Source organism: Asparagus officinalis, chromosome 7 (assembly GCF_001876935.1).
Source record: "Asparagus officinalis chromosome 7, Aspof.V1, whole genome shotgun sequence".
Classification (NCBI taxonomy): Eukaryota; Viridiplantae; Streptophyta; class Magnoliopsida; order Asparagales; family Asparagaceae; genus Asparagus; species Asparagus officinalis.
Genome location: NC_033800.1, coordinates 131,370,030 through 131,395,871, shown reverse-complemented (window position 1 = coordinate 131,395,871; position 25,842 = coordinate 131,370,030). Strand labels below are relative to the sequence as shown.

The 25,842-nt window shown below is 38.0% G+C and overlaps 2 protein-coding genes across 3 annotated transcripts in view; both read right to left on the bottom strand.

Annotated features, from left to right (window-relative positions):
• Nucleotides 3,766-4,710, bottom strand: LOC109848040. The gene is made up of 2 exons (XM_020417312.1): nucleotides 4,375-4,710; nucleotides 3,766-4,287 (listed from the first exon to the last, which is right to left on the bottom strand). Exons 1-2 carry the CDS (start codon nucleotides 4,657-4,659, stop codon nucleotides 3,781-3,783), a joined length of 792 nt encoding a protein of 263 aa, XP_020272901.1. The 5' UTR covers nucleotides 4,660-4,710; the 3' UTR covers nucleotides 3,766-3,780.
• LOC109848039 (protein ALP1-like) overlaps nucleotides 5,596-25,842 on the bottom strand; it is an 85,340-nt gene continuing 65,093 nt past the window's right edge. The window contains exons 2-4 of one of the 2 annotated variants that reach the window (XM_020417310.1): nucleotides 6,529-7,078; nucleotides 6,221-6,446; nucleotides 5,596-6,136 (exon numbers count right to left, since the gene is read on the bottom strand). In XM_020417310.1, coding sequence (XP_020272899.1) covers nucleotides 5,682-6,136; nucleotides 6,221-6,446; nucleotides 6,529-7,071 — 1,224 coding nt within the window. In that variant the 5' untranslated portion in view covers nucleotides 7,072-7,078 and the 3' untranslated portion in view covers nucleotides 5,596-5,681. Of the gene's footprint in view, nucleotides 6,137-6,220; nucleotides 6,447-6,528; nucleotides 7,196-25,842 lie in introns of those variants that run through there. The other variant, XM_020417311.1, reaches the window with a different exon arrangement.

Sequence of the window (25,842 nt, the reverse complement as noted above, 5' to 3'; positions counted from 1 at the left end):
ACCGGATATCAATTCTACCACATCGATGAACAAAAGATAATTGTTTTTCGGTTTGCTACCTTCTTGGAGAAGGAATTTCTTGGAAAAAAATTAGGGGGAGCATGGTAGAACTGGATAAAATTTCAGAGATACAAATCAATACTGATAATTTAGTAGAACTAGAAAATTCAGTTGTACTAGAAGAACCTCAACCACTCCGTAGATATCCAAGGCGTCTCGCACCTAAGAGACAATATGATTTTCTCGTTGAATGTAGCATGTTAGATCACATCATAGATGATGATGAACCTTTAAGTTATCAGCAAGCATCTCAGAGTAGGGACTCTGTTGCTTGGCATGATGCAATGAAATCCAAAATAGACTCTATGTACACCAACAAAGTATGGATCTTAGACAATGCTCCTAAAGGGGTGATACCCATAGGTTGTAAATGGTTGTTTAAGAAAAAGTTGGGTGTAGATGGGAAACTAGAGACTTTTAAAGCTAGGCTGGTAGCTAAAGGTTTTTGTCAAAGACCTGGTTTGGACTACGATAAAACATTTTCTCCAGTGGCTATGCTAAAGTCTATTCGGATCTTACTTGCTATAGCTGCTCACTATGACTACGAGATCTGGTAAATGGACGTCAAAACTGCATTTCTAAATGGCGATTTAGAAGAGTGTATATATATGTCTCAACCAGAGGGATTTGTAGTCAGTGGGAGCAGTGGAAAAGTATGTAGGCTGCTTAAAGCCATTTACGGACTGGAGCAAACATCGCGGAGATAGAACATCTATTTTGTTGATGCTATCAAGGAGTTCAGTTTCATCAAAAATCCAGATGAACCATGTGTGTATAAATTGATAATTTGGAGTATAGTATCGTTTCTTATTTTGTATGTAGACGATATACTCTTAATCGGCAATGACATACCGTCATTACAAGCGGTTAAAATTTAACTATCAAAAAAAATTTTAATGAAGGATTTGGTTAAAGCATCCTGTATACTGGGTATTCAGATCTATAGAGATAGATCTAAAAGGATATTAAGATTATCTCAATCTAGATACATTAGCCGATAAATCTGGGTTGCTCTGATAACATCTTAAAAGTCTCTTAACTATTTCTCCAAAACTCCAAAGTTGAGGAGTGTTGTGGGTTATATTTTTTTATATTCTAATCATGTTGCTAAGCAATGAAAACTTAAATTCTTCATAAAGATTCTTACAGTCAGCCTTGATATGAGAAGCAAGCGAAATTTCCCCCTTAAGGAATCTGGCATTTCAGATGAGAGGATTTGCTAAAATGACCAGGTGAATCTCCTTAGGCTACGTTTGGGAACTAATATTTGGATTTGAAAGGTTGATTTAAAATCATGGGATTTCAAATCTAGAATTTGAAATCCATGATTTGATAAAATCTTTTGTTTGGATGTCATCACTAAATGCAAGGATTTGAAATCACAGATTTAAAATCTGATGTTTGGATGCACTTTATTATACATGAATTTGGATTTGAAATTGGTGTTTTAAAAAATTTTATGCTCTCTCTTAACTCCTTAATAATTAAATCAAATGCGGACATTATGGTTTATATTGAGGAAAAAGTTAGGGTAAATTTCACGACCCCCTCAGAAGTTTGATCTCTTTATTAGCAATTATAAATACACATGCAAACATCTTGTCCTTCATGAATCGGTATGAGAGAATACAAAAAATAATAATAATGTCCAAAATATTTATTATTACGCCATTTTTTCATGGCTTCATCCAATACTACATCAACCTTCAATCTCCAAAGAACAAGAGTACTACTCCAATAACTAGCCATGATAAAAGACTCGACGAGTCAAAAGAGTTTAGCAAACACTCCTCATAAGAAGCTCTACACTCCACAATAATCCTTCATTTAAAACACAACATACCATAGGTAGTTGATAACCATGATTTGCTATAAGAAGTAACCATGATTTGCTACAACAAGCCAAATTACGACAACATAAACTATTAAAAGAAAACATATCTAGAATCCTCTATTTATCCTTCAAGTCTTCTCCTCTTTTCTCTCCAATGCGCCCAACTTCATGTCTCGAAGAATTTGAGTCCTACATTACACAATTTAGCATCAATTAGTCCATGGCACAAAAATCGAACTTCAAAGTTGAATCATGAAGACCATCAACCTTTAAAAAAAGAAAAAGAAAACAAGTACAGGATTGCGTACTTTCTGTATTCTGATGGAGGCACTAGTTTTCTCAACAAGGAGACCATGACAATTGTTGATGTTAGATTATCAAGGACAGAATTTAGGAAGAAGGTGACAAAACCAACCTGAGAAAAGCACACAGTGCCACTTTTTACTGGAAGTACCCTATACCACCATTTATAAGTTATCATGTGATATAGGAGTGTGTATCTGCATATTCAATGTACCTTGGAAGTATTTGGAAGTATATACTAACTGATTATTTATGTTATATGGATGCACACATACATACATATAGATAGTTCACCTTCTAATGCTGGAAGTCTCCCATCACACAATATCCAAACAAGAATACTAGTGTATTTACCACAAAACATTACAGTCAATCCAGCATCTGTGCACGCATAGTCTCAGTTTACTTTGAAATTCAGGCATTACCGAAGTAAAGTATTCAAGGTCCTTGCACCATGTTCAGGTTCTTATCAGAGGACAAACTGCTACTTAAAAGCAAGCTCAAACTCATTCTAGTTGATGTAAATTAAAGCGCTAATCTTTGTAGCATAATTCATGACTTCAAAAAACATGATTTTGAGGGAACAAATGGAACTCCAAGAATGAAAAATACATCAAAAGTGCGCACCTAAGGTTCTTCAGATATAAACTATGACACTAGCATGCAATTTGTTTTAGTGTTGCATTTTCGTTTCAGAAAGTAGATACACATGAAATATATGGGTTGAACATCTGTAAAGACCACTAAAGACAGTAGGCTCAAATAGTTCAGAAAGTGGAAATCAATCCATGTTCACCAAAAATAAATTGTCAAAAGTGTCATAAATGACACAGATAAACCTCCAGTTAAGGGACAGGGATAGATATTATATAATGTCAAGAGTCAGTAATACTATGATATGAAATTTCTAATGAGTTCAATCTTAACCATGATACAAAATTGTAAATGACATAAAATGTCAGCTACGACAATTATGGAAAACCAGAATACAGGCATTAAATCTAACATATAACTAAATCCAGTAATGCACTGAAAAAATAAACTAGAGAAAAACAAGCTATCAGACAAAACCAAAACTATGAGAGTTGATGAGAGGGACAGTCATGCTTAACCTTTCGAAACCTTATCCTGTTCAATGAATTGTCAGAATGAATGCCAAGTAGTTGTCTGTCGAAATTAATTAGCAGTATATTAATAAGTATATGTGCAGTTATGTGGAAAAGACTAAGAACAGTGTTACAGTGGGTCAATCTGGCTGATCAACCATAGTACTCAAAATTTAGGGATAAATGACAAAATAATGAGAGTTAAAATATGCCTAAAAAAGAAAAAGAAATCCAAGAGAGAACTTACTCGAATGGGTTCAAAGATTTGGGGGTTCTTGCCATCCAACTAGAAGCTATAAAATCAGTCGAATAAAGATAGCATCACTCACTCCAGAAGTCACAACTATAAGTTTGCATCCTAACATAAATGACAAAATAATGAGAGTTAAAATATGCCTAAAAAAGAAAAAGAAATCCAAGAGAGAACTTACTCGAATGGGTTCAAAGATTTGGGGGTTCTTGCCATCCAACTAGAAGCTACTCCTTAAGAATAAAGAGAATGAAATCTCTTTTTTCATCATCAGGAAGTGACTTCAACAAATAAAATTTTTCCGGGTTGCTATCCATTAGCTTCTCAAATGCCTTGAACACTTGAATGCGACTTAAGTTGGGTATTTTTGAGACCACGTGATGAATCTCCTCACCGGTTGGTGGTTTTCTTACTACTTCCTTCTTTCTCTCATTAAAATACTCAGTCACAGAAGCTGCCATCACTGCAAGTGAATCAACCAATTTATCCCCCTTCTTTTGTTTCTTTGAACTTGTCTCACCACTAGTTGATGTTCCAGGAAGATGTTTCCTTGAAGAGCTTCCATCTTCGTTTGTTTCAGATTGTGCCACAGATTCATCATGTTGCATTGTGTTAGCAGCCTCTTCAAAAGTTTCTGCACCTTCACCGTTGGCTCTATCTTTTGCACATAACACCATAATGTCATCCCAATTTTCAATCAAACGATTCTGGTAGCCTTTTGCATCTGGATTAGCCTGCAATATAAGAACATTCACAAATATTTTTTAGATATATGCAACAAACTAATAGTTCAAATTAATAAATATAAAGTGCAATATTACCGTAACATAGTCGTTCCATACTTTTTGCTCACTAGCGGGTATAATCACCATTTTCTTCTCATCATCCCACCACGTCAAACCACTTTTATTTTTAATGTCATAGATAACATTATAATGGGTTTTCCAAATTTTGAGTCGATTTTTCACGTTATCTTTGTTCAAGTTGCTATTAAATGATTTTAATGCATCAACCGCAACTTGATACACTTGAGGCTTCCAAGTACCATCGACTTTTAATCCTTGGTTCATTTGATCATACAACACATTGGCTAAAGCTGCGTCCATATCACGATTCCACACAACATATGATCTTGAATGAGATGCAATTTGTTTCCCTTTCTTTGTCATCCTAATACATACCAAAGTGAATGACACAGAATTAGTATTGAAGGTTGATTAGTAATGAAGGCTGAAGAATAATGGTAATAACAGAGTTGTGCTTGATCCCTATGACTAAAATGAAAAGAAAGTATCCTGGAGCGAAAAAAAATTTAAATCTTAATCGTGCAAAAGATATATGTATGCAACGTAGGTCTTTAATACAACCATAGTCTGCAATTAACCCATATACCTGGAGGTATACCTGGAGTACCAGAAACTGATACAGTGATCTTCTAGGCCTTGATTCAGGATTGGTAGATGTAATGGATTCTAGTCTTCCTCTCTTTTAACAATATAGACATAACATTACTTTACTTCAGCTTAGAACAACTTAATGATGGTACCAAGTAACATACAAATAGATCAATGACCTGCATACAAATAGATCAATTGAAATGATCACATCCAATTGCCACCTGCATTACAATCACAATTACAACCAAGCGAACAAACTCTGGCCACAATTGAACTTCTAAAATCTTGATTCTGACATATATAATCTAAGTTAACACTCAGATTACTAAGTATATATTCACCTGAATCCATCTCCGTGTCTAAAAGGGTTATCTAGAATTGAGTCTGTTTATACTCAGAATTGAGTTGACAACTTTATCATCACATGGTCATGCGAGAACTAGATCCTGTTGTCTAATGCTGAACTTAACAAATGACATGACGGCGAGGTCATGCAGAGGAGATGACAAAGAAGACTAATTACCATCAATGTGTTATGTATCAAAAAGTTAATACATAATTCTGAAGTACAAAAGCTAAGAGTAAATTCTTAATAATAATAATAACACTGCATATATAAAAATCTCACATTTGCATAAACAGAAACTACACTGCATATATAAAAATCTCACAACCACTCATCATCTTCTTCATACTCGTCACCCTCATTTCCATCTTGTAGCTAAATTATCTTAAAGTCGGTATTCATCCCACATTTGCATAGCTAAATTATCTCTAAAGTTGCTCCATTCATCTGTAACTCTCACAGTGGTGATACGCTCATCATCTACATTCTCAATTTCTAAAACAGGATCATCTTCTAATTCTCGATCCACGTCATTCAACAAGTCGTCTTCATTCATCTCTTCACGTAAAAAGTTGTGAAGAATACAACATGCATTAATGATCCTAATTTGAGTCTTAACACTATAAAAGCTAGCTGTCCGTAATATAGCCCATCGCTTTTTTAGCAATCCGAATGCTCTCTCAATTGTGTTTCTAGCAGAGGAATGACGTTGGTTAAATAACTCCTTGTAGTTTCTTGGACCATTTTCTCTCCAAGACTTTATATGATAGCGAGTCCCTCGATAAGGTGCCAAAAACCCCGGCCCATTTGTATACCCAGCATCCACAAGAAAGTATTTATCTACAAAATCAAAATCTTCAGTCACAACAATGTAAAAACTAGGAAGCAATACATATATAATAATTAAAAGAATTATATTCCTACTTGAGGGAAGTTTTAAGCCATTGGGCCGACGCAAAGCATCACGCAAAACACGAGAATCTGATGTTGAACCCTCCCAACCAGGTAGCACATATGAAAATCTCAAATTGGCATCACAAACACCAAGTACATTTGTACTGTTCTCTCCTTTTCTATTTCGATATCTACTTTGATCTTCCAAAGGAATAGTTAATTGGATATGAGTCCCATCAAGTGCCCCGATAGCATCCTAAAATTGCACAACCTTACAATTAGTTCTATTAAACAAAAGTACTAAACATGAAAACCTTAATAAAAGAAGTCATAGTTACCTCAAACCATTTCCACTTCTCTATGTCTCTCTCATTAGGATTTGTATATTCTTGTTTAATATAGAGGCTTCCTATCTTCATGACTGCTTGAAGTACTTTGTGGAACTGCCGACTAATTGTTTCATTTGAACGATAAAAATCTGTCTTGCTTGTCCTATTTTTTACATTATGAGCTAAAATATGCAAAAACATAGCGACAATTTCTTCAATCGTGACATTTCTTGATGCTACTAATCCCCCTCTAGTACATAGAACATCACATAACCTCTTAAACGCTTGAGGATTCATCCTTAGTTGTTCAACACAGTTATTTGCATTGCAAATAAGATTTCGAATCCAAGACTTTCTAAGGTATGTCCTTTCATCCTCTTCTTCGTGTGTTCTTGAACTCTCCTTCAACATGTGCTTTGTATAGTACCAAGCACCAATGGCAGCAACTATAAAACTGACCACTACCATAATAATGTCATCATCCTCTCTCCTCTCAAATTCTTCCCTTGTACGTTTAAGTTGGATCCTTGAATCCCTTTCATCATTTACCATTTTTAACCTATCACATTAAAAGTTGAACATGCAAGCAGATTACGCATATATCCTGAATATATATTTAGCAAGATGCAAATTTAAAATGCTACTCAAAATAGGTACAAGGGTAATTATTAGGATTATTAAGACCATCATTAGAATGCATGAAATAATAAAAAGAAATAAGTAGCTGTCATCAGAAAGAAACACTAGCAAACACCAGCAAACACTAGCAAACTCTAAAGTGACACATAAAATTTGCATGTCATTATCCATGGACAAGGTCACAAGCTAATGTTGTGATAAAGCTAGAGCAATGGATAAAGACAATCCAAATGCTGCTAATGAAATAATCACAGACAGATGCAAATGGTCTAAACAAGTATCCAAATGCTGCTAATTAAATAATCACAGACAGAGATCTAAGAGGTAGAAGATCATTGGAAATACTTGTAGAATTTGGAATATGATCACATAAATGTTAGACCCATGTTAACTGTTCTGTGATACTTTTATGACAAACACTAGACGCCTATTTCCCTTCATCCTGTACCCATTTTGTTTCAGAATCCCCAATTCATAAGAGGCAGTTTTTATCATCGAAAGCAATACGAACATTCTCTTGAATTCCTGGGAAACAGGGTTAATTGTTCACTTTCTTTTCAGCTCTCTATTTCTATGAGCACGCAACTCTTCGCTATCTTTCAAGATAATTGGAAGATGTTGGATGTGACAACGGGAAAACATTCAAGAAGAATGCAGTACTTGTCCCAATTTGAATATAATCACAAATGGTATGGCTGTTTCTAGCAACATAAACACTAAAGTTGAGATGAACCTAGCATATTGTGATCTGTCAAGTCTCACCTATGATTGAAAAACACTTCCTCTATTACTTCTGGTATGAATCTCCTCCTGCAAGTCGCTGACAGTAGCCTGCAAATCCAAAAAAAAAAAAATCAGACGAAACCCAAAACTAACCCTACATCTAGGAGAGCAACCGAAAGAGAGGAAACAAGCTACAAAAGAGAAAATCCAAGTCAGATCTAGGGTTTCGATGGAAGGGGGAGAGAGAGGAGTAAGGGGGAGACCGAAACCCTAGATCAGATCTAGGGTTTCAACGAGAGAGGAGAAGGGGAGAGATCGTAGAGATACATGTTGCTGCGTTGAGAGAGAGAGATTCGAGATCGCGAGAGGAGGAGGTGGGATCGGTCGGAGCTGAGAAACGAGGGAGAGGAGGAGTCGGGATCGTCGGAGCTGAGAAACGAGAGAGGAGTTCGGGATCGGGATTTGGTAAATGACAAGGGGCAGGGTGGGATTTCAAATACGGGCTTTTGGGCTTTTAAATTCTCCCTTTAAAATAATTTGATTTGAAATTCCAGCCCAGTTTTGTAGCCCAAACTAAGGATTTGGATTTTAAATACCTTGGATTTAAAATCCAGGGTCCAAATCCATGTTTCCAAACGCAGCCATAAGGAAGTTTGGGGGCTAGAAGCAATTTTCCCCAAAAAAAATTTTGCCTAATCCTACGAGAGGGTGAATAGATATATTCAAGAAGCAAAAGAAAAAGCCTAGAATTCTATAAATTGTTTTTGTGAAATCAAGAGAATTCTAATGAGATTCTTGTAGAATGCAAGAAAGACGAACTTGTTCAAAGTAGATCTAATTGTTCAGAGTAGAATTGGGCCAAATGACATTAGACTCGTGACTTTATGATTGGTGATTTTGTTTGCCACAACATTGTCACTGAGTTTCTGCTAATGCTCAACTTTCTCTACAAATTATTACTTTGTACGGTGGATATAGATTAATTTTCTTGTTTAAAGTAGATCTACCAATTATTAGATCTAATCGTTGGGAGTAGAATTATTTTATTTTATTTTATTGGAGGACAAAGCATGACACTGTGGGGTTTAAAATGCCCATCTTTGCCTATGATGCGAAACATGCATAGGATAAAGATTAGATATTTCAAATTTATCAAATTCACCCTTGAAATAGGGTTTTTGTTGTGGGGATTCATGGCTTCCTATAAAATCAAGAGTCTGTTGTCATTTACTCTCTTGTTTTTTAAAGAGGTACATTCGATTAAGGATTAATAATACATAACATCAAAAGAAACTCAAAAGAAAAAAAATAATTTCAAATAATTTTGGAGTAAACGACTTAACCACGGGCATTACCCCCAATTTACATTTGCTTTCTTTTTGTCGGTTTGTAGACCCAATAGTCTATCTTGATTTTTGCCCTTTTTTTGGTGTCTTTGCCAATCTAGAGACATAGAAGTTGAGTTTGAATTTTTATAACTGGGAGAGGACTTTCCTGTTAGATATATTTTGATTGGAACTCATTGTTGGCCTTCTTGTTTTGATGATGATTTAACAAACAATTTACATCTAATATTGTTTGTCTAGTGTTCTTGTTTTGATGATGATTTAACAAACAATTTACATCTAATATTGTTTGTCTAGTGTTTGTGTTTTATATTTATTCTAGGCAAACATCTAATATTGTTTGTCTAGTGTTTGTGTTTTATATTTATTCTAGGCAAACAATATGTTGGAGAATGGATGAAATTACGCATTCACGATCATATCCAATGGAGGTTGGCGGAATAGTAGAGTGAAACCTACGCAATTCAAAGTTAAAGATCTAATTACAAGCTTCATCCAAGTTTACCAAGTTGAGCTATAATGAAGATCAAGATCAAGCTTGGGTAATTTAGTTTAGGTGTTATATTATGTGTGTTAAGTACGTTAAACTCAATATCATATACACACACATTTTATTGGTTTCTTTGTATATATATGTAGTCATATATATATACAACACAAGTTTTGGCTTTCATGTTTTGGACTATTTTGAAAAATGATAATATTTCTCATTTGGGTAGTCCTTTTTGAAAACCAGTTTTTGTAGCATATTTATTATCATGTCTACAATCATTTCTCAAAGTTTTATAATTTTTGAAATTTATTTGATATTTTTAAATGGGGTTTTAAGATAACAAAAACTGTTTTCAAAACCTGTTCAAGTCATATATCAGTTTGTGGTCGACCGTCACGGTCGACCGCCTTGAGTTCAGAAACTCAGTATAGTTTTTGTTGGCTCGTGGTCGACCGTGACGATCGACTGTATGCAGTCCAGAGAATCTCGCGGTCGACCGTGTCTGTTTTTAAAAGCTCAGTTTTGCTGTTTTGTTGCTCGCGGTCGACCGTCGATCTATCATTCAGATTCCAACGGCTAGTTTCCAGAGCCGTTTTTGGGTTGGTTTTTTGGTCTTTTCTTGGCTTTCTCTTGGCTTTGGGGCTTCATATAAATACCCCCTTATACCTCAGTTCTTGGTAACCATTTTAGAGAGGGTTTTAAATAAGTTTAAGAGGGTTTTAAAGTTTGTTTTAAGTTATGGAATTTTGTTTACAAAGGAGGAAGCTTCCGTTGCAAATTGAGGGATTCATTCTCAATCTTCTTCATCAACTCCTTTGTGTTTATAGAGAAGTTTTTCTAACTCTTTTCTCTAGCAATTCTATTATTGTTTTTCATATTCTTATTATTGCTAGTTTGCTATTTGAGTTAGATTTTATTTTACTCATTGTTTACACACACCCACATGAGCTTATCGTATTTTCCTACATAGTATATTTGGGTTGGTGAGAGTTGTAACAATTGAGTGTGAGCTTTCATTGTGTTCTCATCCATATTAGAGAACAAACAATTATTGTAATTGTGCCTTATTATGAGATTCACTTTGTAATACACTTGTATACCGAGAGAAGTGTGTGGTGCAAGTCGGGGGTCGTCCCAAGAGGAGTGGCGTCGGTTGACGAACCTAGGGAGAGGTTGTATCCGAGCACTTAAGGGAGACACGTCTAGGTCCAACACTTAAGAGGGTGTAGAGTGGGATTGCAAAAGTGTTGATTGTAAAGTTTTCGGTTAGCTAGAAAACTGAGTGTGAAGTGTAACATTATTCGGGTGAACGTAAAAAACCTGATTGTGATAGTGGAGATATCCTCGAGGTGAGGAGCGGAGACGTAGGTCGTGGGGACCAAACTCCGTAATCATATCGTTTGTTTGAGATTTTATTGGCGTACTTATTTTCATGTTCATATCTTATATCACCATTGTGTATTGCTCATTGTTTATTTAACTCACTATCTAGTTTAGTTTGTTTACCCTTGTGTGATTTGTATATCCTTTCATATATCTCATAGTATATCTCATTGCTAGGATATATCCTTTTGTTCATATTGCATATTCTTACTCATAATTAGTTGTATATCTATCTTGTAAGAATATATTTGTTAATTAGTTTTGATTGGCATAAAATCGGATTAGATTAGCATAAGACCCTGATCACCCCCTCTAGGGTCTAACACTCATTAGATAAAGTTGAATTTCTAACGAGTAGAGGACTTTCTCCATATGTGGCGATTATCAATGAATTTCTGATAGATGTAGAACTTTTATATCAGTAATGGAATTTTAGGCTTTTTGCCAAGTAGAGGACTTTCCTGTCAAAGTATATACGATTTTATAAACTTCTGATTAGGAGAGGATTGTCTAACTAGACGATAGTTTTAATTTAAAATTTTAGTTTAGTGACATGATGGTCAAATTTGGTAATTTTTTTAGTTTGGGGACATGGAGGTCAATTTAGAATTTGGTCTTGTTTGACGACTTAGAGGTTTGTAATGACTGTGAATTTTCGATACTAGTTAAAACAATTTTCTAGTATTTTAAATATTTAATTATTATTTTTAAAAGAGTATTTGTATTTTTCTCGACCTTCTAGAATTTTCTATAATTTAAAAATCTGATTTTATATTTATTTAAATGATTTAGATATTTATAAATTTATTTAGTGTAGTAAAAGTTTCTAGAACTTATCTGTTGTGTTATCGATACTATTACGTATCATTTTAAAAAATATGTTGTATTATTATTATTATGTATTATTTATATAATACGTTATATTATTAATTACGTATTATTTGTATAATTTGTTATATTATTTTTACTATTATATATTATAGGTTGTATTAGCACAATTAGTACGTTTTATTATGTAGATAATTTTTTTATAATTATTTGATTTTAAATGTATGTAATTATATTTTTATTAATTATTCTCGTTTAATTGTATAATTAGTTGTATTATTTTTACTGTTGCATATTATCAGCTGTATTAGTACAACTGGTACGCTTTATTGTATAGATAATTCTTCCATAATTATTTATTTTTAAATGTAAGTAATTATATTTTTTATTAATTATTCTTGTTTAATTGTATAATTTGTTGTATTATTACTATTGTTGCATATTACCTGTCGTATTAGTATAACTGGTACGTTTTGATGTGTAGATAATTTTCACATAATTATTTAATTTATTTTGTAATTAATATTATTTTTAATTATTTTCAAAACCCTAAAAAATTCCCTATATTATATATTAAAAATATATATATATATATATATATTATATGATATATATATATATATATATACTTGATATATATTTGCTCTATCTACTCTCCACTTGTATCTCTCTCTCTTCGTGTTTAAACCGCGCCGCCCCCCGCACCCTACCTCTCTCCTCTCTTCTCCCGACCCGCCAGCCACGCTTGGTCGCCGCTTCCGTCGCGATCCAGTCATCACTCAACTCCTTCAGCCCCACGCCGACTCAGCCCTAACCCCATCACCCGCGATCAGAATCCGCTCTCCCCCTCCGTTTCTCCCTCCACCAAGCCTGCTCCACTCCCATCTTTCCGCCATTGCACCTCATACCGGTCGAGCTCCTCGCCCGCCTCACCTACCTCGCCGCACGATCCACCCTCCCATGATGATAGCCCACCAACATCCCCCAGCCACCCCCGTCTCCTCGGCCACCTAGAGCCAGCCCATCTTCAAGTTGTCTCATCCCCACGCAGCTCTCTCCGCGCCGTTCCCTCAGCGCTGTCGCCGCGCTGCAACCTCTTCTCCTCGACAGCAGCCTTCGCCTAAGCCACCAGATCTGACCTGCCGGACTTCCTCCTCGAGGCCGACCCAAACGCTCTATAGGCCGCCGCTCTTTGCCCCGAAGTCGCCGTCCAACTCCCCCGCGCTAGATCCGATCCGCGCCGTCAACGTCGAATCATTCTACGTACCCGAGGCAAGATACCGCTTCCCTTTGCTTCGTTATTTTAATATTTATATCTGATTAATTAGTTGTGTAGATTATACTGATATGCTTTTATCTGATTGGGTTATTGATAATACTACGATGATTATATTTTGTGAAGTGATGCTATATATGATGAGTGGATATGTTAAAAAATAGTTTATGATTAATTACAAAATGTTTTTAAAAGAAAGAATAATTTGTAAAAGGGAGTATTCTGAACTATTATTATGATAAATATTTTAAAAGAATTTTTTTGGAAGAAGTAATATTAAATAGAATATTTAAAGATTATTTTTAGAATTATTTTGATCAGAAAATAGTTTCAGAAAATGGGTTGGTTTTTGAATAATTATTTAAAATAGATAATTTAAAATAATTTATCTTAGAAAAATGGGTTTTTTTAATTGTTAAATTATTTTGGGAAAAGTTTTTAGAATAATTATTATGATTTAAAGGAAATTGTTTTGCAAAAAAGATTATTTATTTTTGGATTTAAATTAATTTATGATCTTGTGTTGATGATTGCAGACTGCGCCATTTCATGTGCAAAACAATCACGGTTTTTAATTTCCTTTTTAACTGTAGTTATATTAGAGGTTAACTAGCTGTTGATAATTTTTATGAGTAGTTTAGAAGTTCAAATAACAATATATTAATGAAACTGGACTGCATGCATAGTTTTACTACTCATAATTACATTTTATGTTTCGCGATTTATTTTAATGTATTTGACTTGTCATCATGTTATTACATAGAATCAGTTAGACTTATTTATTGTTCATTGTTGTGTTTGAGAACCATTAGTAGTTCATGACTTAGTGGCCTTGTGCGTCATGAACAAGACTTAGTGACATGTGTGTGTGCGTTGACTAAAATTAGGAGGTGGACCAAAGATCTAGCTCAGGTTATGATTGTTTTTTGACTTAGAAAAGCGAGAAGAGTTGGGATGGGGAAGTGTTTGTTCATGTGATCGGATGTGATTGTTGATGTATCTTCCAGGCTCGTGCCAGTGGTTGGTGTCGCCACTGGGGTTGGTTTGTAGGGCTAAAGTGAAGTGTGTACATCACTTTGGTCAGTGAGAATTTAATTCGTCACCCGAGTTTTGCTTGAGTTCGGACCAGGCAGAAAATGGCTTACGTGTAGTCTTCTTGCCACATGTGTAGCGGGATTGGATGTACATAGGAGATTTATGAACAATCAGTTATCCGATGATATGAGTGATGACTCTATGTGAGATGTGGACTAGTGAGTTTTTAGGATGGCTAGTATTCGACCCGAATACCATATGAAGTTAGCTTTATGTTTATCATGTTTTAGTAGTGAATTTGCATGTTGATTTGTTGGACCTTTAGTTACACGTTTCTTTATCATTTCTGTTGTTGTATCGTTTTTCGTATTGGATTTTTGTTCGTTCTTTTCTTTTGCGGGATCTTCCCATGTGCCATGCACACTGACGTACACATGTTTTCTGTGGTGTACGTCGGATTTAGATGATAGACAAGTTCAGTATGTTGATACATTGGAGCCGGAGTGTCTACCAGATGGAGGAGAATATCAAACTGAAGCTTAGATATTTTATTCATATAGTAGTTATTAGACATTGGACATTTATCGTATTTTCCTCTTTCAGTTCAGTTGATGCTATTTTATGACTATCCATTTTTAGTTGCACGTTTTGTATTAGGCCTTGTCGACTCTTTTATATTGTCTCGGATAATATATTTTTCTTGTGATATAGATATTTTGTTCTAAGTTTGTCTATTATATTCTTGTTAACTGTGATCGGGGATCTGTGTCTTTGTATTTATTTCTTGACGCTTAGCGTATTAGGTTGAGGAGGAATGTTTATTTTTATTTATTCTCCTTAATCTAATACGTCACGGGCTTGTACACGTTCTGATTTCTAGGTATTTTAGGAAGCAAGGCGTAACAAGGTCAATTTTAGAATTGTGGTCTGGTTTAATGATGTAGAGGTCAAATTTGAAATTTTGGTCAAGTTTAATGATGTATAGGTCAAATTTGGAATTCTACCCAGTTAAATGATGTGGAGGTCAATTTTAGAATTTTCTAGTTAAATGAATACGAGTAAATTTTGGAATTTTCTAGTTTAATGACTTAGGGGTCGGATTTGGAATTTTGGTGCATTTTATTGATGTAGAGGTCAAATTTAAAACTTTTTTCTAGTTTAATAACGTAGAGGTCATTTTCATTTTGGATTCTAGTTTAACGATGTAGAGGTCAAATTTGAAATTTAGTACATTTTAACGATGTAAAGATCACATTTAATTTTAAATCTAGTTTAATGACGTAGAAGTCAATTTTTGGAACTTTACCTAGTTTAAAGACATAGTTGTCGATATAGAATTTTGGGTTCTAGTTTAGAGACATAGGGGTCCATTTTTTTGGATTTTCTTAGTTTAACAATTGCGATGGCTAATATCAAACAGTCAATGAGAAAATATTAGGTTGACAGAGGTCCTCTAGTCCTCCGCAAGTAGAAAATCGTAAGAGGGCGGGGTTAGGTTCCCCGATTATTCCTCTAACAATCAAGTTAGTAATTTGCTTGAGTGGAGAAATAAGTGAACTGTAGTAGTTCTTAAACATAGCGGGTAGAGGTGAAGATCTTACCTTATTGTTGATAATAGTACCCCGATTTATAGTGGTAGTGGAGGGATACTGTGGTAATTTTGACCGAGCATGGTCTGATGGAGAAGTCAGCATCTGCTTTACAGATGTCGGTCGAGAGTGGAGGAGAGGTCACTTCAGCATTTAATGCAAAGTGATTGGGGACTTGCGATGCCGACATAGTCTGATGTGTCATAAAGACTATTGGGGGTAGAGAAATGATAGCCCCTATAATGCATTTAATGATATTTATTATGAGGTGATTGGTTGCCAGTGTGCGGGAGGGGGCTCAAACCTTGAGGTAGTCATCGCCTTTCTACTCTTCTGGTAGAAGGTCAAGAAGTACCATCTTTTGAGTCGCCCTCGCGAGATGTCGGCCGAATAATTAGTCGAGTAGGTTGGTCAAGAAGTCAGCCCAGCCAGTAGGTCGATATGTAACGCCTTTTGAGTTATTCTCGCGAAATGTTGTGCTGCTGCTTAGCCTCTTGAGCAATCTGAGCCACCTCCTGTTGAAGCATTTCTCGCTAGGCCATCTTGTTCTGCACCTTAGCCTTTAGATCCTCAACATCGAGATGAGCCACTCGACCCGCTCAAAGGCATCATCCTTCTCCCTCTTCTTAACCCATACCTCTGACTCAAGGTACTTGACTTCTCATCAAGGCCTAGGTCATGTCTAAGGAAAAAGCACCCTTCCTAGAGGATCCTTATGTCTTCTTGAGCTTCGACAAGCTGAGATAACTTCTATTGGGAAGCATCGGTCAATGTTATTCACATCTCGAGCAATCTATTCACTCTCCTATTTTTCCTAGCTCCTCTGAAATATAACAAGCTCACATTCCCTGGTGGCTGCTAGTAGCTTGGCTGCCTCACAAGCTTTCTTGTGAACCTCCACCCCATATTGGAGCCTATGAAAGAACTTAAGAGGGTCCTCAAGTCGACGAAATGACTCAAACTCTAAAAGAGCTCTTCAAATAAGGTAACTCTAGAGGGGTTGATGAAGTTTAGCATTAGGCACACATCTTAAAAATGTTATATCAATTGGAAGAAGGAATATGTCAACATCCTTAGCCTAGTCAGCCCTGAATTACAACATTGAGCCTTTGGAGTCCATTTGACTTGAGGGAATAAAGATATTCTCCTCCCTCCTCTTTGTATTGATAGATCCCATCAAATTCTCCCTCATCCTCTCCTAAGTAGGGAGAGGAATCTCATCGACATGATGGGTAGAGGGACATGGATATCGACCCTCTCGAGTATCACCTTGAGAGTCTGGCTTCTCTTTAGCAATACTTTCTTCAATAACTGGTTCCTCAGTTACCGGTTCCTTCCTTAGCCTCCAAGAAGGCCCTAGACACTCTATTTGCTCGACAAATATTCCCAAATCGTCCTATGTCCTAGCCGAGATCCCACTCCCTGTCTGCGCAAAAGCAAGGGCATCTCCACTAACAACCTCTTGATCAATCACCGGAGGCTGGGAATCACCTTCCACCTCAGCAACTTTAGGCAGAGGGATCAAAAGAGCTGATAAGGCAAATGCCCCACCAACTAGGGCGGGAGCAACTTCAGCTTGTGACAACTCCCTCTCAGCCTCCTTGTCTAGAGCGATAGGTACCTGAGCATAGCCTTCAGATGAACAAGGTCACTTCAAAGCCAGATTCTTCATGTTCTTCTTCTTAGTCCTCTCAGCATAGACAGTAGCTGACCCCGTACCATTTTATTAGGTTGCGATTATTTGGGTGAAAAGTTAATATTTTCATTGTGCAACTTATTATAACTTTAGTCGACACAATAAGTTTAACAATCTGATCTTTTTATAAGATCTCCCTACATAATAAAATAAAGAAAATTACAACTCTTCTCAAACAAACGTAATGAACGTTTATCACCCGCTACTTACATGAGATCTTTACCTATGCCGGGGGTATTAATATCCATGGACTACCAAGCGATTAGATCAATCTGGAGTTTTATTGATTCACGAAGAAATTAAAAAACCAAAGTAATTATCTTCACAATAGCGAGATAACCACTTTTCTCGAGATCGCAGCTAGGTATGATCTTAAGGGAAGGAACCGGGCTATGGATCTGACGAACTCCTCTTACTTATGTCAAAGAACTCGATCTGATCTCCTCCTCCTCTCTAAAATTTGTGGCTTTCTTCATATCTCCTTTTATGAGGGTGCTAGGGGTATATTTATAGGCTTTAAATACCATGTTTATGGATAGGAATGACGTGTTTGTGGATAGGGTCGAAGAACAACCGTTATTATCCGTTTAGGTAGATTTTTTGATTATGTAACAGTTTTCACAAATTTAAGGATAACCTCACATATTTATGGATGACCCTAAGGAGTTCTAGAAGCCAATCTTATTAGAAAACACGTCGGGAGCTAACCTGAACACGAGTCACTTCGACTGTCTTGCACATGTCCGAGACAACTTGGACTATCTTAGGTATTTTGGTCTTAACTCTCTTGTCTGATCTCGGAATGAGATGATTTAAGATGCATTGGAAAGCTAACAAAGTGGCCTGCAACTCTTGTCTTTTTGATCTTCTTCAGATTCGAAATGAGTCATGGTCAAAATTTTATTCTTCTCCGAGACACACTTTGTATCTCGCTAGTGTAAAATGACCTGAACGGTCTCGGGTATTTTGGTTCTAACTCCCTCGTCCAACCTTGGAATGAAGTGATCTAAGATGTGTTAGAAATCTCGTGAAGAGCTCTACAACTTCCCATGAGCAAGACACCCATGGGACGAGTAAGACATGAGTGATTCTTACTCCTTTGTGGGTAAAACGTAACCCCAGGTCGAGTCCCTTCTTCGTTATTGTACCATCCCTTTGATTTATATGCTTTATCAACTCCCTTCATACATTTATTAGCTTCTCTATGATATTATATAATCCTCCTTGATTCGAACAATAACATTCATCGTCTTCTCTTTGTCTCGAGTTGCGTGCGAGAACCCATAGGCAATTTTTAACGTCTACAGATACCCCCTCCAAAGTGTTTCAGTCTCGTTTCTTTTATAAAAGAGCTTAAAATATTTTGGATATGATAGGCCCCATTTTTAGTCTGTATAAAAGGACCTGTAATTAGCTTTAGTTCTTGACTTCTTTAATTTTTAGCCTATTCAGTATTTTGTCGAATAGTTAAGATTCTACCGGTGCCGCGTTTATCATCTGACAGTTGTTGAAGCCTCAAACTAAAACTGGTGTATTAGTTTTTGATCTTAGCTCGTGTCATTGAGTCGACATTGAATTGACTATCTTCGTCGGGGACTTGTATCTGAATTACGATTGAACTCTCTGGGATCATCCTTTGACCTGAAATTGTTCTGAGTCTTGTTTCGGCTAAAAAATATTGACACATTAACCTTCATCGTAATGTGTTGACCGACTTTGACTTTTCTCGCAAGGCCTTAACCAGCGTCGACCTTCATTTCAACGTGTTGACCGGTGTAAATATCGAGGCTGCAGGACTAATTATTAGGGCTTGGTTCTTCTACAGGTATGGATTTTACCATTACATCCCGTTAGTTATTTATTTAACCACTGGAGAGTTTTGGTTATAGGATCAGTTTTTGGAGCTGATACGGCTATCATTGCAATACTTTAAAAGTTCCTCATGGGGACTTCAGCTGGAGTTGATGTTGTCTCGGGTGCTCAAGTCACAAGACCAACTGATGAAGCTGGTGCGTCAATGACTATCGGACTTATAGGATTTTTGGTAAATCCTCAGCCATCAACAGATTTGATAAGCCTTTACCGACTACCGTTTGAGTCGGGCTAGCATGCGAATTGTCTAAGTCCGTCCTGCATGTAACATTATGCTAAAAGAGTTAACTCTCTTAGACTTAGTGCTATGATATTGAATACATAGACTTCACCATTGTTACGAGAATAGGCTGTCCGGTAACGCGTATTAGGCGTAGACTTGAACAAACCTTTGATCTCGGGTTATCCTTAAGAATATTATGTATAATATTATCTAGAAACTTCCCACTAGAAATAAGGGAAACAATTTAGACTCGTATAGCCATTGGAGTATCACAGAGAAACAGTTTAACCTCTTATACTCATTGGAGGATGGGAGCAGTTTAACCTCATATACCTATCGGAGGATGGAAGAAGTTTAACCTTATATACCTGTCGGAGGATGGGAGCAGTTTAACCTTATATACCTATCGGAGGAAGCCATTCTCATTCGGCTTCTTTCAGCGTTATCATACCGACATCAACCAAGGCTTGAATGTTGTTTTTCAGCGTAATACAAGTCTTGGTGGGGTGATAGATCCTCCTGTGGTGCGCACAGTACTTAGGATCCGAAATCTTATTTTCTTCCTCCTGATTTGTAATCGGTGGTAGCTTGATTTCGTTATTGGCAAGAAGCTACTTGAAGATGGCTAGAACTTCATCATCTTCGAAAGAATATTCCTCCTGAAACTTCGGATTAAGAGTCCCTTGTTGCCTCTAAGGTGGTTGTTGATGAATATCCTCAGTAGTTGTAGGTACTTTAGTCATCGATTGGCCTCTCTCAAGCTCCTTTCTTTTGAGGAAGTGCTCGACATGTTCTCCATGTAGTTTTAATTCCTTCCATGTGGTTGAGGGGACAACCCCCATGACTTCGAGGACATCGATGGAGAGATTATTATGGCAAGTCTGCAAGATGAAATCCTCTGTGATAGGATCCTTTGTAGGCATCTAAAATTGTCTATGAGAGCCCACACGAAACTCGAAGCAATGAATGGGCGAGTCAAGAAGATTCACCTGATCAGCTCGTGTGCATCGCTCAGCGTATAGACGCCATTCGACCCGTGCGCGTCGATCGACGCGTGCACGTCAAACCAACTCGTGCTCGCCGGTCAACGTGCATACGTCAACCAGCTCGTGCGCGCCGGTCAACGTGCATACGTCAAATCATCTCGTGCATGTCGGTCAGCACGAGCACGTCAAATCATCTCGTGCATGTCGGTCAGCACGAGCACGTCAAATCATCTTGTGCGCGTTGGTCAAACGTATGCACATCAAACTAACTCGTGCGCATCAATCAACGCGCGCACGTCAACCAGCTCGTGCACGTCGGTCAACACGCACACGCCAATCAGTCCGCGCGCATCGATAAACACACGTATGTTAACCAACGCGCGTTCGACGGTTGGTCTCGTGGCGAAGCATACAAGTCAACAAATCGACCAAACACGTGAAAAGAACAAGTCTCAGAAGAAAGAGAATAGGAAAAGAAAGAGTCGACAAACCTGCGCGAGCGCGGGATGGAGCAAACCAACCCGCGCGAGCGCCGGTCAGATTATCTGACCCGCGCAAGCGCAGGTCGGATTATCTGACCCGCGCAAGCACGGGTCGGATTTTCCTGTCGCGCTGTTTCGACTCCCAGACGCATTTTGGCGGTTTTAAAGTGGTTTTTCGCAGAGTTTATCGGTTCCGGGGGTTCCTAACTGACTTGATCTCATCCCCAAACGTGGTTAGGCTGTTGTTAACTGAAGATAGAGTCAAATCACTTGTTCTCATCCAAATAGGCTGTTGTTAACTGAAGATAGAGTCAAATCACTTGTTCTCATCCAAATAACCGCATCCGGGGCCTATAAATACGAGCCAAAGGCCTCCATTTTCGAGATCTGGAATTTTATCAAGAGGACGAGGTGCTGCTAGATTGAAGAATGAAGGAGCACGAAATTTCAGCGAAGGTCAACGAGATCTCGGCGAACTTCGGCACAAAGGAGAAGCCGTTCGAAGGATCCGAAGCCCGTACATCCGTTCCTTAGGATTAGGCTTGGTCTTAATCTCGAGAAAAGCCCTGATTTTGTTTTGTCGATCTCAGCACTTCAAACCAAAAAACTTCCTCGGCAAAGGCGAAGCTCTGCTGAATTTTTCTGCAACTGGATCTGATTCGCGATCGTCCACAGATTAACCCCGACACCGATAAAGAACCTACGCAAGCAAGAGCCGATAAACGGATCTTGTGTTTATTTTTAAGAAAGTTGTAATTTTTATTTTTGTTATTTGAATTCATTTGTAACGACTAAAGTTTAATGAAATCAATGACGAATGCAGCTTTCAACGAAAACATCCTTATAATTCATTGCCTTATTGTTGAAGCGTTTGACAAAACTATCAACCGACTCACCATCCTTCTGTTTCTTATCTAGAAGAGCTCCTATCGACACTTCGGTGTCATCATCGAAGAAGTTGTTGAGGAACGAGCTTTCCATATCATCCCAGCAATTGATGCTCCTCGGCTTGATACATCGATACCAATCGAAGACTGGCCCGCGAAGGGTGCCCATGAATGACCGAATCATCAGGGGTTCATTCCTAGAGATCACTCCCAAGTGGAATTTAAAATAAATCAAGTGTTGAGTTAGCGAGCCTCTCCCGTCGAATGGTGTGAAGTTAATTAGGATGAACTTTAACGGGTACAGGATTAATCCCACTCTCTTGGATATGGGTATGGAATGCCTGTTCTCCTTACTTTTTGAGTGACATTAAGGTATTAACCTTATTCTCCAGCTCTTTCATCATCTCATCATCGTCTACATCTTCATTCGAAGGACATTGAGGAGAATGAGTTGGACCAGCCCCAGCGTTTTTATTTTTAGGAGATGCATTTGAACTACACCAGTGTTATTGAAGGGTCCGATTGGACCACTCCTAGTATTTTTGGGGGGTGCGTCATCCATAAGACTTCGTCCACTTCTAGATCGCTGTCAGCTGTGATGTTCTGGGTGCGACGGTTGGATTTAGCTTGCTGGTTTGATAAAGCTTGAAGCTGCTGGTCATGTAACTCCCTCACCCGTTGTTGTTTAGCTCCATTTGCATGTTCATTTCATCTCTAAGCTCTTCTCGTTGTCGAGCTAAAGCCTCTTGAAGCATTTGAGCCAACTGATCTGGGGTGATGATGAACAACTCCCTTGATTCCCCATGCTAGATATTGTGTCGTTAGAGACAATTGCAAAACACGTATCTAAGGGATCGTCATCTGAAGCAACTATGGAGCAAGTGTCTAGAAGCTTGTTATCTGAAGATAGTCCTTTGTGCATCCTCGGATAATCCCTATGTCTGAGGGCTTCTAACTGGAGTCGAGACATTCATTGGGCAATTCCTAGACTGGCTTTTCCTCCCGGGCTAAAGTCTGGATTAGGATCATTCGAACACCGTGTTGATTTTCCTTTGTCAACCATATTGATGGTGATTTCAGGGAATTCATCATCCTGAATGGTGGATTTTCTCTTGCGGAAGCATTTTAGCTTGGACTTTGATGCTTCAGTGGCAAGCTTCTCGAATATCGAGACCCTTTGAGAAATGGTCCTGGGATAGCTACATTTTGATAACACCATCCTAATAAGCCTCTCACATGAACAGTGAGAGTTAGTTTCTCGGACATCCTCCTTTGGGATTTGTTCACACCCCCAGCTTGATGGTGCAGCTCATTGGAGCAATCCATTGCTTGTAGGTGTAATGCCCCAAGTATAATGTTATCTTTTGATGGACACGTCTTCTTTCAGGGATTAACAACCTTGTTAACATACTCAGGATGATTTGTTGTTGCCTTTGAATGATCCAAGATTGCATCAGGAGTCACACATTTAGAACCACCCCCTTGCGAGCGTGAGGTCTTAACGAGCTCCTGGGCTTCAACACTAACCCCCAGGAGATCAATGCTAGGAGTTTTCTTGTGCACGGTGCACGAACATGTACAACGAGTTGTCCCGGTTTGTTTAGAGGTGACGGGACACATTTGAGTGGCCTTTGGCTTAACGGGAGTGTTTGTACGACCCCCAGCCATAGGAATTACTCGGGTTTTATTCACCGGAGCTTTGTCTCAATTTTCGTATAGAGGATCCAGACGATCCTTTATCCGAATCTTAAATTTGGATAGATCAATGCTGTCGTAGGGCTTCGCCAGAGGTGTGGGAGCAAGAGGAGTGGGATCAGAGGCTTTCTGAATTGATTTCGGCACTGTTTCGTCCTTCGGCACCCAGACTTGTTTGGATTTTGGTGGTTTTTTTGCCACCTCTTCCTTCTGCATGCCTTGAGCTTTTCACACAAAGGAACACCCATGTATGGCACGTGCGCATCGCTTTTGGATGTGCTCCTTCAAGGTTGAATGAGTTCTTTTGATAAGAACCCATTCTCCCATCGATGGTTTGGAGGAAGTAACAGTAGCTTGCCATTAAGGCGATTGGATTAAGTGACGCTTTCTTGATTCCAAGTCTAGTAGCGCACTCCATCTACTTGTTCTAATGCCTTGGCAATTTGACGAGCTTGGCATTGGCATCACCTCTGACGAGCCCTCTTCGTCAGAGTTGGCGTATCTTGATTGAACAACTCCTTGACTGGGGAGGAGTTGTGGCGATCGGAGTCATTTGAGGCCTTCATCGGCAAATACACCTCCTTCAAATATGGGATCTTTTCATACTTGCAGGGAGAGGAGGATTTTGATGAAGACAAGGAGAAATATTCCTCAAACTTGGCTTCATCGAACTTGTACTCGACCTCTGAATCAACCAGGATCTTGATCTTCAGTTGCGGCACAACAGTCTTGGGTGAAAAGTTGATGTTTGGGTGACGAGGCTATTGGCTCCCACTGTGGTCGCCAGCTTGTTTGGGTGAAAAGTAGATGTTTTATTATGTAACTTATTACAGCTTTAGTCGTTACAATAAGTTTAACTATCTGATTTTTTATAAGATCTCCCTACACAATAAAATAAAAAAAAAATTATAACTCTTCTCAAACAAACGCAATTGACGTTTATCACCCGCTGTTTGTATGGGATCTTTGCCTATGATGGGGACATAATTAATATTCGTAGACTACCAAGTGATCAGATCAATCCGAAGTTTTGTTGATTCATGATAGAATCAAGAAACTAAAGCAATTATCTCTGTAATAGTGAGATAACCACTCTTCTCGAGATCGCAGATAGGTACAATCTCAAGGGAAGGAACCGGACTATGAATTTGACGAACTCCTCTTCCTTATGTCGAAGAACTCGATCAGATCTTCTCCTCTTCTCTGAAATTCATGGCTCCCTTCAGATCTCCTTTTATGAGGGTGCTAGGGGTGTATTTATAGGCTTTAAATGCTATGTTTGTGGATAGGAATGCCATAGGAATTCACCAAGATCTAGCTAGCCTCTCTTAAATTTGTCAGAACCTTACCCTAACTCCTCTAAAATTCACGGCTCCCTCTAGATCTACCTTTATAAGGATACTAGGGGTGTATTTATAGATTTTAAATACCGTGTTTGTGGATAGGATTAAAGAATAACCGTTATTATCCGTTTAGGTGGATTTTCAGTTATGTAACAGCTTTCACACGTTTAAGGATAACCCCACATATTTATGGATGACCCCAAGGAGTTCTAGAAGCCAATCTTATTAGAAAACATGTCGGGAGCTGAACTGGGCGCGAGTCACTTTGACTGTCTTGCACATGTCCTAGACAAGTTGGACTGTCTCAGGTATTTTGGTCTAAACTCTCTCGTCCGACCTTGGAATAAGATGATTCAAGATGCGTTGGAAATTTGACAAAGACACCTACAATGTCTTTTGAGCTTCTTCAGATTCAAAGCGAGTCATGCTCAAAATCTCTATTCTTCTCCGAGACACACTTTGTGTCTCGCTGGTGTAAAACGGCCTGAACGGTCTCGGGTATTTTAGTTCTAACTCCCTCATCCAACCTCGAAATGAAGTGATCCAAGGTGCGTTATAAAGCTAGCGAAGGGCTTTATAACCTCCCATGAGCGAGACACCCATGGGATGAGCAAGACATGAGTGGTTCTTACTCCTTTGTGGGTGAAACGTAACCCCAGGTCGAGTCCCTTCTTCGTTATTGTACCATTCTGTTGATTTGTATGTTTTATCAACTCACTTCGTGCATTTATTAGATTCTCTATGATATCATATAATCCTTCTTGATTCGGACAATGACATTCATCGTCTTCTCTTCGTCTCGAGCTATGTGCGGGAAACCATAGACA

Coding starts and splice junctions, on each gene's coding strand:
- LOC109848040 (XM_020417312.1), bottom strand. CDS start 4,659: ATGGACGCAGCTTTAGCCAATGTGTTGTATGATCAAATGAACCAAGGA. Junction 4,288..4,374: donor TATGGAACGACTATGTTACG/GTAATATTGCAC, acceptor CTTATATTGCAG/GCTAATCCAGATGCAAAAGG.